This window comes from Charadrius vociferus, unplaced genomic scaffold (genome assembly GCF_000708025.1).
Source record: "Charadrius vociferus isolate BGI_N301 unplaced genomic scaffold, ASM70802v2 scaffold32, whole genome shotgun sequence".
In the NCBI taxonomy this organism is placed as follows: Eukaryota; Metazoa; Chordata; class Aves; order Charadriiformes; family Charadriidae; genus Charadrius; species Charadrius vociferus.
Window position 1 is genome coordinate 12,644,021 of NW_009647856.1, and position 12,851 is coordinate 12,656,871.

Sequence of the window (12,851 nt, forward strand, 5' to 3'; positions counted from 1 at the left end):
TTGAGTGTGACTGTGTTTAATTCCATCCTTTCCATATGTTTCAGGTCAGGAACTGTATGTCTAGATGTAATCAATCAAACTTGGACAGCTCTCTACGGTGAGTTTGGCATCTCCCCGAAAGCTGATCACGTGAACATCCGTATTTGGTGTGTTAACATAACACAGTTTGCTGGAGACAAATGATCTTAGGCCAACTTCTTTTCTTTTTTTTTTTTTTTTCAACTGAAGTTTAGACTCCTCACTGAGCCAAGATCACGTGAAAAATAAGATTTTCATGTGCAAATACTTTTCGTAAGCTGTCTCTCTGCCAGAGAGGCAAAAAGATTCCATAAACCTCACAAAGGATCGCTCAATCCATTGCCAGACAATGCCAAGCAACTGCACAACAGCACCCTGCCATGATTCAGCATTGAAAGAGAGGAGTGACTATATCTAAAGTGAAACCTAGTCCCAGCTACCCCATCCATGTTTTGTATGTGCATTTGAGCTGGTATTCTTTGTACACAAGGCTATGATCCCACTTCTACAGAAGATGGCACCAGAAACCATTCCTGTTTGTCATGACAGCATCATTTCGTTGCAGGCTAGGAGGTGGTATTGCATCTAATGACTGCGCTGCCTGCTGCAGAATGTTTTGTGTTTCCAATTAGGTTGTTTCTGGCTATAACTGTCCTTTTTAGAGATATAAAAGGATCAGCCAGTAGCTGAAGATCTGTTAAAATAACATTTAGGGAAAGCTGAAATTGTTAAAAGCAATACAGCAGAGTATCTGCTCTGGGTTGGCTTCATTTTTAAAATGTGAACTTCTTCAGATGTTCCAGTTGTGCTTTGTGGAAGAGTATTCAGGGAATGTGCACAGCAAACCCTTCACGTTCTTCCACAAAAAAACTGATTTTTACCTATGTAAGTTGAAGCTTTGAAGCAGTTGCTAGAGAGACGAGCTACTTCACCTTCCTCGCACGCACAATTTTGTGAGGAAATAACCAGACTTGGTGAATCCTGGGTGGGAAATTGCTATAGCAACTTGTTGAACTTTACTCCTCATCAGAATGCCTGAAGTCTTCACGTAGTAGTTGCATGGCATACACTTCACATGGTTTTGTTGTGAGAGATCAGCACAGCCGTGACCGAGGTGGTGTTGCTAATGGAGGAAGAGGATGCTTTTGTGTCCTGGGAGGATCTGATGCGAGGCGGAGGAATTAAAGCCGTATTAGCAAACCAAGCCCTCTGCTGGGGATGAACCTGCATGGTTCAGTCGGCAGCAGAATCCGGGACAGTGCAGCGTGGGCTGCTGTTCCAATCTTTACGTGCCACCTGCAGATTGTGAGGATGATTGGACAAAAGAAAATCACTCCAGTGTAACTGTGGAGTTGGTTTTTGTGCTCTGGGTTTCTGCACTATTTCCAATTTCATAGGAAGGGTTTCTGTGAGAGGTTTCCTAATGAGCGCTGCTATATTTTTGTCATCGTTATTGCTTGTAAAGGTAGAAAAATCAGTTTGGTATTTACTATGCTTGTGATGTATTAATATGAGCAAGCCTGCAAAATCTTCTGCGTTTTTCCTTGCGGTACCAGTGATGGGTGTTAGGTAACTTGAAGGTCTCAGGTGTGTGTTCTGTACAGAGCACCTTCCACAGTAACTGGTGAAACTTGCCATTAGAAAGCGCATCGCTTGACAGTCATCTTATTGCAGACTTCCCTTGCCTTGCTGCAGGATGCCTTGAAGCTGCAGGGAGGACACTGGGGTGACTGCAGTCGCTCTGCCCCTTCACTCAAAAGTCACCAAGCACCAGAGTGCCAACGTCACCCCTTCACTTCCAGGGCTTTGCCTTCTTGTGTGAAATAAGGAGGTGGCCCATTTCTGAACGTGAAATGAAAAGGGGGAAATAATATTTCCTGGTGCCTCTCAGCACAGCTGCGTTGTTTGGAGTGTCACCCCTTTAAACCAGAGTGCTCTTGCGCTGGCAGAAGATATGGGTCAGATAATTCAAGGAGCAACTAAGGTGGAAGAGACCCAGAATAGCTACCAATAAATTCATGAGGACCTCGTGGTTAAATTCCCTCTCCTTCCCTAATGAAGTATCAGGTCCTTAGCGCTATGCTTAGGTTTCCTGCACGCATTCAACTAGTTCCTGCTAAGCCAATGCCACTTTGGGGGATTTGAAAGAAAGAGGAAATTATTGAGTTCTCTTAAAAAGGAGGAATCCTTGCAGTGTGTCCTGTGAGCTGTGGTTGACCTCCGAGGGCTCTGCTTGCTCAGCCTATGTTAAAGTTTAGTTGTCTAATGGCCACAAAGAGATACTTGATCTAAGCCTGTACCATGGAGAGATTTCACCCAAGAGCAGGTGGTTTCCCAAACTAAAGTCAGCTTCTTGCTTCCAGTGTCTGAACGAAATCCCTAGGAGGTTTAACTGGCTTACCAAGGGCAAGCCACTACCGTGGCAGAAAATATTCTTATAGAGCATTCTCGCTGGTTTTTGTGGTCCCTTTTTGGATTAGGATCTTTCCAGTTGCTGTCGTGCTTTATCCCAAAAGCAGCTGGTGGCACCTGGCCGTTCAGCGTGCCAGCCATGGAAAACTTGCCCAAGGCACCATGTGCAGTCTGAAGTGTTTCATCCCTGTCCTCAGCCAATGTTGGAAGGGGCAACAGCTTCTACGTAGCAGAAAGAGATTTCAGAGTAAAACCACCGAAGTTTTTAGTGGTGTCCTTGTATAGCAGGTACCAGCCGATGGCTATCTGTAGCAATCACTGCCATTGCTTTTTGCAATTGGGTGATGCAGTATCAGCTATAATGAACCCTACGCTCCTGATGGGCGACCGAAGAAGTCATAGCACAGTGTTTGTATGTTCCAGACATGTTGATGCAGGAGGGAAGAACTGACAAAACCTTGAGTCTCCTTTAATCCTCTTGAGCAAGCTCTGAAAGCGCATTCTGAAAGCACACCCGTTGGTAGATCTGCAGAGGTGATAATGTGGGGCAGTGGTGAAGATCTGCCTGGATCTACTGTGCGGATCTTCCGAGGGCCCAGAACTGGAATAACCATGTGAACAGGGAGAACATTTGGAAATCTCTCCCCATACCTGCCCACCCATTTTTGATGAATCTTTAGAAATTTAGCAGCTCTGAGGTCCTTGCCCACCATCAGATCTGGCTGAATTTAGCAGCTTCATGAGGCTCGGCGTTGGCTGGGCTCAGGAATAGTCAGACAGCCTCGTTCCCTGTAAGCAGCAGGTTGAGATGGCCAACTGCTTGTGTGGTGGATCCGAGGCAGCATTGGGCTTCCCTTCTGACAGCTCTACTTTGATCCATGCTAGAGGGGACTGGTGATGCTCATCCACAGGTGGGATTTCTCTGCCACCAGGAAAGGGATGCTCCCTTTAATTAGGGAGGAAAGGGGGATCCTGATAAAAGACGTGTAGAATGTTCACAAACAAAAACCCAACAGGAAACCCCACACGACAAATGCTGGTCTGCCTGTATCAGCAGCTCTCCAGTGGCTAAAGCGAAACCTGGCGCCGCAGCCCTGCGCTGGGGGCTTAACCTCTGCTCTGCGTGGGTGCGCATGGTCCTGCCGAAGTCCTGAGGAGGAACGATGACGCAGGGCTTGTTTCTGAACACCCCCACCACTGAAGTGTGGTACTTGTTGTCTTAGGGATGTGGGAAGAGGGTTTCGTGTATCCACAATTACTCATCGGCACCAGAAGTATGTTTCCTGTTGTGGATTATTTAGTGACAGATGTCAACTGGCACCAAGGTGTTAATGTGAGCTCTTCACATTCTGCGAATTGTTTTGAGTTGGAGGAGGGACTTGTTGGTTGCTCTTTCTATTAACACAATCATTTGGAAGATGCTTTGTGCTCGAGATACATCAATTTAGTCATGGAGCATAAGACATTTAAAGACGGTGATAGAAGGAGGCAAAAGTAGGAGAAGAATTCAGTGAGGGGTGAAGCACAGTGCTTTGTTTTTCTTTTTTCCTTTTTTTTTTTTTCCTAAGCCAGGGCTGAGCCTCAATGGGAAACCAGACAATTGTGTCCTTCCACTTCTTTGCTTAACCCGCAGATACCTGTATCTACATTGCTGGGATGTCGAGTAGTTTGTGCAGTCAGCTGAGGAGCTGCAGCACACCTCCAGCAGCAGCAGAAGCTCTTATCAGCCCTGTGTGCGCTTTCCCTGAAGCCATTTACTTTATTTTAACTTGTACCCAGACCTTCAGTGCGTTTCTCCTTGAAGCTTTGTGCTGCTGTTTCAATGCCTGTGCTGTGCTTGCAGGATGATTAATCGGACTGACTCTGGGTCTGTGGACATGAACAACTGTGTCTTTCACTTGCAGATCTCACCAATATATTTGAATCGTTCCTGCCCCAGCTGCTGGCCTATCCTAACCCTATAGATCCTCTAAATGGTGACGCTGCAGCCATGTACCTCCACCGACCAGAAGAGTACAAACAGAAAATTAAAGGTAAGGGTATAAATAACGTATTGCGGAATGAGTGGCGTCGCTGTGATTCCACTCGGCGGGAATGAGGTCTTCGCTGTACGTTTGTATGTCAGTGCCCATTCCTTCCCATCACAGGGTCCCCGTCCGTTTTAAAGGGCGGTAGTCTGAAAGAAGGGGTGGAGGAATTCGTGCTGCTTGAAGACAAAAGCTGGTGTATGCAGTATATGGGGCAGGGTTTCTAAGTCATTAGCAGACCCTAAGCAGGGGAGGCTGTAAGCAGACTGGGTTAGGATTCAACATGATTTTGAGACATCAGAGAAACGGTTTGGAGGAAAAGGTGTGTGACCGAGGAAGGGACAAGGAAAAGCACTAAACTGAAATGGGGGCGTCCGTTTGCACAATTATGAATAGAAAGTGGCTTGTTAGCAGTTCTGGGGAGAGTTATTTGAGAGCAGCAATCAAGGAATTGGCGGTGATGCTGTTGCAGAAAGCACTTCTGTACTGTGACAGAGCAAGCATTTTTTGTTAATGCCAAGTAATCCTTCCTTGCTACTTCCTAGTGCAGCCCAGGCTTCCTAGTGCTGTGCCCAGTTCAGGGGCTGCTGTTTAAGAAAGCTGCAGACCTATTAGTAAGGTCTGGCAGGGTGTAACAAGGGCAGATGATCTTGAAGATGTGTCTGAAGAGGAGAGACGGAAAAAATTGGAGGAGTTTAATCTAGAGGACCGAACAGGGTTATGAGCTTTGACGTGTCAAAGGTGCCTTCAAAGAGGAAAAGAATGATTTATCCTGTGATCAGTGTGAGCAGGATGTGGTCACAGGCATGTAATTCGGCTGGGGGAGCCCATGCTAAACTTTAACAGTGACTGGTGAGGGTAGGTGAGCTGTGGCAGAGCTGGTGAGGGTGCTGGTGTGTCTGCTTCTGGAAGGATTGGAAGGACGTGTTAGACAAGGCTGAAGAATTGAGTCAGTACCTCCTTGGGATCAGGGAAGGCTCCCAGTAAGGAGACCCAAATGCTTTGGATAAGCCTGGCGGTAGAAGGACTGTCCTAGCAAGCTGGTACGTGAGATGCAATTTGAATTATGAAAGCACAAGAAATAAAACAAAAAATAAGAATTGCACTTTAAATTTGTGCTCTGCCTTCCCTAGAATCAGCTGCATGGTGACAGGAGCAGGGCACCATTTCCTGATGGGACGAGCCTATGGCAAAGCCATGGACTTTGTCTCCCTTCATCCGGTGAACAGAATCAGCCTTTAATCCAGTGGTGGGAAATTTACAGCCTTTGGCCCAGATTTGGTCTTCAGCTAAGTTTTTAGGAGACCATGACCACCTGATTTTTTTTTTTTTTTCTTCTTTTTTGGTTACTGAATAACTATAAGACTTGTTTGTCTGTGGGAGCCCTGCCAGAAAGGTTTGCAGGGCCTGTTCAACAAGGAGAGCCTCCATGGGCAGCAGGATCTAATCGTCTTCCTGGTGTGAGGTGGGGTAGCAGCTTTCCTAACGGAGCATTGTGAAAGCTCCCTCTTGTTCGGAGAGCGCAGGTATCCCAGAAAGACGTGGTATTTGGTGGTGGAGTCCTTCCGTCAGCTCCACCACGTCACTCCGGAGTGGTTCAACCTCAAATCCCTTTGTTCTGATGCGAAACGACTCTTCATCAGCTGCAATTTTTGTTTGAGGGCGGAACTACAAATGAGGCCAAGCAAAGCTGTGATTTAAATACTGAATTTTTCAGCCCACTTTGCTTGACTCCTCTGACAGCTGCATGACAGGATTGTAAGAACTACCCTGCAGATGTGGCCTGCTCAGTATCCTGAGGTCCATTGCCTGTTTTTTTTTAATACATGAAAAACCTTCCAGGCAAAATGGTTTGTCAGATAAAATCTTGAGGGCCAACACAAGGGTCAGTTAGGGTGTCCTCTGTGCTTTAGTAAAACAGGAATAAAAAAGGATATGCCCCTGAAGAAAGCAAATAAGCTGATGCTAGCCAACAGCAGGTGCTTCAAGGAAGATCTGAGGACATCCCTCAGGGAGGCTAAATGGGATGGTCTGCTCCCTCGTTTCAATCCTGACAGTCAGGTACAGGCAGTGAAGATGATCTGGAAGGAGTTTTAAGTGCTTGCAATGTGTCTCGTGTTCCATATACCCAAGAGTCCTGCCTCTGCTGTCTCTTCCCAGGCTTGCGTGACAAGTATAAGATCGAGCTAAACACTGTCATTCTTCATACTGTAGCATTTTTAAAAATAGCCTTGGACATGTTAAAATTGATGCAATGGATTGTAGCAGCTTCTCTGCTCTGGGAAACTCAGTAGTGCAAATACATAATTTATTGCTGCTTTTCTTCATTTTTTAGTTATGAGCACATAGAACAGTTGTTAGACATAGTGGTAGTGAAGAGATGGGCGTAGGCTTAGAGATGTGGCCCAAGATTTGTAGGTCCTGTGATTCTTGGTATGAGACCCGAACAAGTAAGGATTTATTGTGGAACTTGTAAATGTCCATTGATATTACCGATATGCAGCTGGAAAGTGTGATTTTTAGCATTAGAGCCTTCAATTAGATCAAGTAATCCGTGGACACAGAGCCAAGAGCTCCCTTAAGGTCTCCTTGACAGTCCTTGGTGAGATGGCTTGCCTGGTCACTGACAGAGCACCAGAGAGTGGGCTTCAGATATGCAAAAATGCCTCAACGTTGGCTTGAGTTGATCTGATGGGAATTGGTGCTTAACTCCCCTGTGCGCTGCGCTTCTTCCTCTTTGGTAGATCTAATAAGAAAATTTCTTTTTAGAGGGTGGTGGTGGTGAGTAACAGCAGCTGAAGGGTACTGAGGTTGAGTGTTTTCTGGGAGCAGAGGACATTTCTGGGAGCAGAGGACATTTCTGGGAGCAGAGGACATTTCTGGGAGCAGAGGACATTTCTGGGAGCAGAGGACATTTCTGGGAGCAGAGGACATCTCTGGGAGCAGTTCTCCCATCCCACATGTTGGCTCTGAAGTTCCAGTAGAGTCCTTTGAAATACCAGTATGGCCCCACAGGCACATACCAGCCATGGGGCACAACCACATCTTGTTCTCGTTGCTCCAGGGTTTCAAAATAGATGAATCAAAGCGGTGTTTCCCTGGTAGGAATGGGTGCATCAAGGCTTTCCCTTCTTCACATGAACAGGCTTCTGTGGAAGACAGTTTGTCAGTATTATTTAGATGTTGCTGTTTTCTTCCCTTAATAAACTGAAGATCCAAGTTCGGTACAACATTCAGCACAGAAGCTCCCTGGAAGTTTGACCTTTCCTAGATCCAACCTTCAGAAAAACCCAGCCCAGGGCCTTGGTAGCTTTCCTGGGTATAAGATGGCACTTTAAGTTTGAAGTGCTTCAAGTTGTGTTTTAGCATGGGCTCAAGCAGGCTTTTTCCAACAGTAAGAAACAGTGGCTTCCATGTCTGAATCACCAGTGGCCCAGAGAGCACTGGAAGTAGTCAGGGAAGAAGTGCTGCTGGCATCCTGTCCTGCCGTGGTCACTGGCTTGTGGCTACGGTGTTTGGGGACTCCTGAGGCAGCTGCAGCATTTGTTTAGGTGGGTTTGGGGTAAGCGTAGAGGGAATGTATTTCGAAGGTGCCTAGTAAGGGGTCACCTTTATCATCTGAAGGACATAACAGCTTACCCGGGTAGGCATCCCTTTTTCAGAGGGAGGTTAATTCTTGGAAAGCTATGGGAAGGGAGCAGCCGCTACAAGGATATCTCAGGTCGGCATCCCATCTCCTTAGCTCTGCTTGTCATCTACTGCCAACCCACCTTCCTATGTAAATTTGCTGAAGACACTCTGCTTTTTTGGGTCCCTCTCATCTTTAAACCATGACGTCTGGAGTGTCCATCTATTTTGGCAGATGGTGCCTGCCCCAGACTCTGCAACTCCTATTCTCCGGTACAGGCAGGAGACATGATCAGGCAGGTCCTAGGCTCCATAGTGACACAGGCGAGCACCTTCCAAGAAGGGGGTTCTCGGTGGCCAGGACCTGAGGATGGAGCACAGGAGTGCTTTTCTGTTGACGCTACATGGGCTCCAGCAGCCTGAGGGCTATAGGAGACCTTGAGTGCTCCATGCTTCCCGGTGTTTACATAGCTGCCTTCAATACTTTATCAGTTCTTAACACACTCTTGTAAAACAGATTTGAACAGCTGCTCCTGTAGTCCAAGTGAGCAGGTTAATAGTGTATATTAAACAGTTAGACTGAAGCCGCGTGCGTCATTAGATGGAGAAGCTGAAGCTCGCTGCGCTCAGAAGCACCTTCCAGCCAGCTCTCCCAGCTTTTCCAGGGTGGAGCAGGTCTGCCATGGCCACCAGCTGCTCCATCCTGGGAACTCCTCCACGAAGTGTTGGCTCCAGGTTGCTCTGTCTATACTGTACTCCTGAACCTGGAGTAACATGTCTGGGCTCGGTGTCCCTATGTCAACTCCGGAAACGTGAAAAAAACCACAATGATGCAGACTTCTTGCTGAGTATTTTCCCTCCCAGCTGGCTGGAGGTGCAGAGGGAAGGAGGGATGGCTTTAAGAACAGCCAGGCTCTGCAAAGCACAGTCTTTAAAAACCTGTGTTGTAGCACTTGGTTTTCTGGCATTAGATGCATCCTCCCGCAGCTTTGTCAGTGCGTCCACCTGCCGATATGGGATGGAATGAAAAGCGGTGATCTGTGCTCCTTGAGGAGAGATGCTCCTTGTGGACCTCATTCCCTGGGAGGAATGAAAGAACATACAGTTGGGACAGCTGCTGGGTTGGGACTGGGATGTGACATTGACGTTCTCATGCAGAGGCTCATCTTCGAGCTCAAAGAGAGGGTGATATTCCCTCTTTCTTCAGTTTTTTAATGCTGCTGTTTGGAGGAGGCTTTGTTGTATTTTAGTACCTTCGTATGTGGAGAGATAATGAGTTCGCGGCTGCAATTCCCCAACGGCAACGTGAGCACAACACCCCTCTCCTCCCCAAAGTCTGTGACCTGCAGTGTGGAGGATGTGCTGTCGGGATGCTGAGGTTACATCACTTCATACTAGGAAGCAACTTTCTCAGTGTGAGGTGGAAAAGAGGAGATAAATAAGAGGAAGACTTGAAGTTGAAGCTGAGTACCCTTTCTTTAGCCCAGTTTTGTGCCAGCCTTTCACGCCTGCTCCTCCCTGCACGCCTGCGTGCGTGTAAGGAATGGGCTTTCTCTGCTCGAGGTGGCCTGCCTGCTGGGGACACCAGCCCCTCCTCGGATCTCGGCGGGGACACTGCGGGAACCTCCAGCAGCCATAAAAGAAGGAAAGGCGTTGTCAGACTCAGTCTGACTGATCTGATCCACGTTGTGTTGCCTTTTTGCTCTGTCCCTCTGCACGGGGGTGACCGTGGAAGCCGCACAAGCCGTGGCTGGCAGCGGTTGCTTTGCCTGCCTGCAGGAATCCCAGTAAACCAGTTTTCCTGCTTGCTCCTGGCTGAAGTTCAAGGTGTTGATCTGGGTGCCTAGAGCCAGTGTGGTTTGGACCCCGCTGTGAGACACCGTTTCCATCGGTGACCTGCGGTGTGGTGGCCCTCTTCCCCGCAGAGGCCTCCCTGCGGGTCCTTCTCAGCTAATCCTACGGCTGCTCTCTGATGTGAAGCAGGTTGCGAGAGTTGTGCTTTGAAAACAGAGCCTGGGGCAGACTTGTGTTTATTTCGAGGCTGGGGAAGGGAGCTTTTGCTTTTTATTTAAAAAAAGAAAAAAAAAAAGGAAAAGAAAAAACAACCAGAAACAAACAACCCAGCAGCTATTCCTGCGGTAGTCTTCTGCTCTGCTTTTTTTTCTGTCCGTCCTTCTTTACGTTCTCCTTACGCAGAGTTTAGTCTGGCTCTCAGCTTGGCTTCAGTGGTGGTTGTTCTGTGCTATTGGTTTAAACTCTCAGATCTTCATTTCTTAAAGTCAGGCTGGATAACGGTGACATCTCGATGGCTTTTAGGCTTGTTCTCTAGGTTGCCACAGTAGCTCCTGTTTTGGCAGTCAATTGAATCCTGTCCTATTAAGTGAGATACACCATACTGGGGAGGACTTAGGTTGTTTCCAGCTACGGGGGGGGTGTGATGCTGATGTAGGAACCTTGGGATCGTACTTGTTTTCAAGGGTCTTGCACATCTCTAAGGTCTCCATCAGCTGTTTTACGCGTCGTTGGACAATGATGCCTTTGGTCTGAGGAATATGGTAATCTATATGACTTTCCAAACACGACGTGACCCAAATGGCAGTTAGTCACAGCTCATTCTTCCTCTGACTGTTGAATATATGCTGCTTATACGCCTTTTCTCTTCTCTCACGTACAGAATACATTCAGAAATATGCAACAGAAGAAGCACTAAAAGAACAGGAAGAAGGCACCGGGGACAGCTCGTCTGAGAGCTCCATGTCCGACTTCTCTGAAGACGAGGCTCAGGATATGGAGTTGTAGTAGAAGAGGCAACCTGCTTTTCAGAGAGACTCTAATTTCCTAACCATGAGAAGCAGACTATAATATTCATATTTAAACAAAGCAATTTTTTTTATTACTAAACAAGGTTTTTATGAATAATAGCATTGATATATATATATATCACCCTTTAGATCTTGATTTTCTTGGTCATTTCTCGAACCCGAGGTGCATAGCATATTCCCACATTCCATTTTGGTAGCAATATGCAGCCCGAATGCATGCATTCAGATTCCATTTGGCCAAGTCAACTTGTGTGCTACTGAACTGTCGGCTAAAACAGCTGCCCTGGTAGGTAGGGAGTTAGCAAAGATGTTTGCTTTCTTATCGATGTTTCCAAAGACGCCACCTTGGATGCTAACGTGGAACAGCGTTTTCACAAAAGTGTAAAATCTGGGGGATGATATACTAACCGTGGTAGAGCAGACAGTGGAATAAAAGGTGCTCCTTCAGGTCAACCTTGCTGATCGTATTTTACGTGGAGTCACATTTAAAAAAAGAAAAAAAAATAAAAAACAAACAGTACAAATGCATGGAGCTATTCAGAGCATTGAAGCTTAAAAATTTTGACTTGGATTTTAAGTCCGTTTTTATATGTGGACTCCTGCCTGCCCTTCTGAACTCTAGGGACTGACAACCACTGGTCTATTTGCTTTTGGGACTTTTGAAAGCCTTCATCTGGATGTTATTCACTTTCTTGGTCTGGATTACGAGCTGTTCCCTTTCTGGGAGGAAAAAAAAAAAATAAAAAAAGGAAACAAAACACCAACCAAACCACAAACGATGCTCTCTGAACAGTGCTTTGATTTAGCTGGAGCACATGTGAAGTCAAACTCTTACTTTGTCATAGTTTTGAAACTGCTGCCCTTTAATGGCTTCAAGTTTGCTTTTGGGGTTTTTTTTTTTGGGTTTTTTTTTTTGTTTTTTTCTCTCTTGCTTGAAGTTATGGTTAAACACCTCGCAAACACTCGCCATCTCCTACGAGGGTCCTCTCGCCAGATGGATTAGCCTTGCTGAGAGCTTCAGATCCACGAAGATTGGCCCCATTGGCTGTAGTCCACGAATCCATCGGCACTGATTTTATTTTCCTTTTTTTTTCCTCCCCCCTCCCCTCCTTCTGCACCAGCTTGGTAGCCATCTGCTTGTGTGTGTACAACAGGATTAAAATTTCTTAAAAGTTAACAAAAGAATATGATCTAGAAAAATTTGAGATGAATAATAAAAAAAAAAAGCCTAAAAGCACCAATCGAGGAAGCAAGTGAATCTGCTCTGTTTTGGTTTGGGTTTTTGTTTGGTTTTGGTTTTTTCTTCCAGGATGCTTCTGAATTGAAATGTTTGGTTTCTCCTGGTGTCCTGCAGCAAGCTGAGGTTTTTTGTTTGTTTGTTTTAATGCTATGAAATCTAATAGAGTAAATGTCTACCTGGGATGCTGGTATACTTGAATTTGGATAATTGTGCATTGGAGATTCAAACTAAGATGGATTTTTAAAGCTGAATGTTACCTGCTGTATTCTTTTGGGTTCTGTTTTTTTTTTTTTTTCGGAGGGGTTTGGACAAGATGTTTTAATTTGTGGTGCGACCTACAGGACAGCGCATGGAAAAATCAACCCACCCGGAGCAACTCTCGAGCAGAGTTTTGAATGTCAGACTGGTACATTTGTCATTTTCCCAGAATTATTATTATTATTTTTTTTCTTTAGAAATGCCACCGAGTTTTGAGTCATTGGGGTTGGAAGGTTACAATCCTATTTCTAATTCATAAAGCACAATCAATTTTTTTTTTTCTTTTGGGGAAAAAAAAAAAAAGAACAAACCAAACTCGTAAAGTACCACTTTGCTTTAGCATGATTTTTCCTTAATAAAAATATACAAAGAATTTCCTTTTATGTTAATTACGGGCATGAAGCAAAGGTTTTTCCTCTCCTTCTCCCCCCCCCCCCCCCTTTTTTT

The 12,851-nt window shown here is 45.9% G+C and overlaps 1 protein-coding gene across 1 annotated transcript in view; it reads left to right on the forward strand.

Annotated features, from left to right (window-relative positions):
* Positions 1-11,636, forward strand: part of UBE2H (ubiquitin-conjugating enzyme E2H) — a 55,533-nt gene extending 43,897 nt beyond the window's left edge. The window contains exons 5-7 of the mRNA XM_009883034.1: positions 45-97; positions 4,335-4,463; positions 10,759-11,636. Coding sequence (XP_009881336.1) covers positions 45-97; positions 4,335-4,463; positions 10,759-10,883 — 307 coding nt within the window. The 3' untranslated portion in view covers positions 10,884-11,636. The remainder of the gene's footprint in view (positions 1-44; positions 98-4,334; positions 4,464-10,758) is intronic.
* The last annotated feature ends 1,215 nt before the right edge of the window (positions 11,637-12,851 follow it).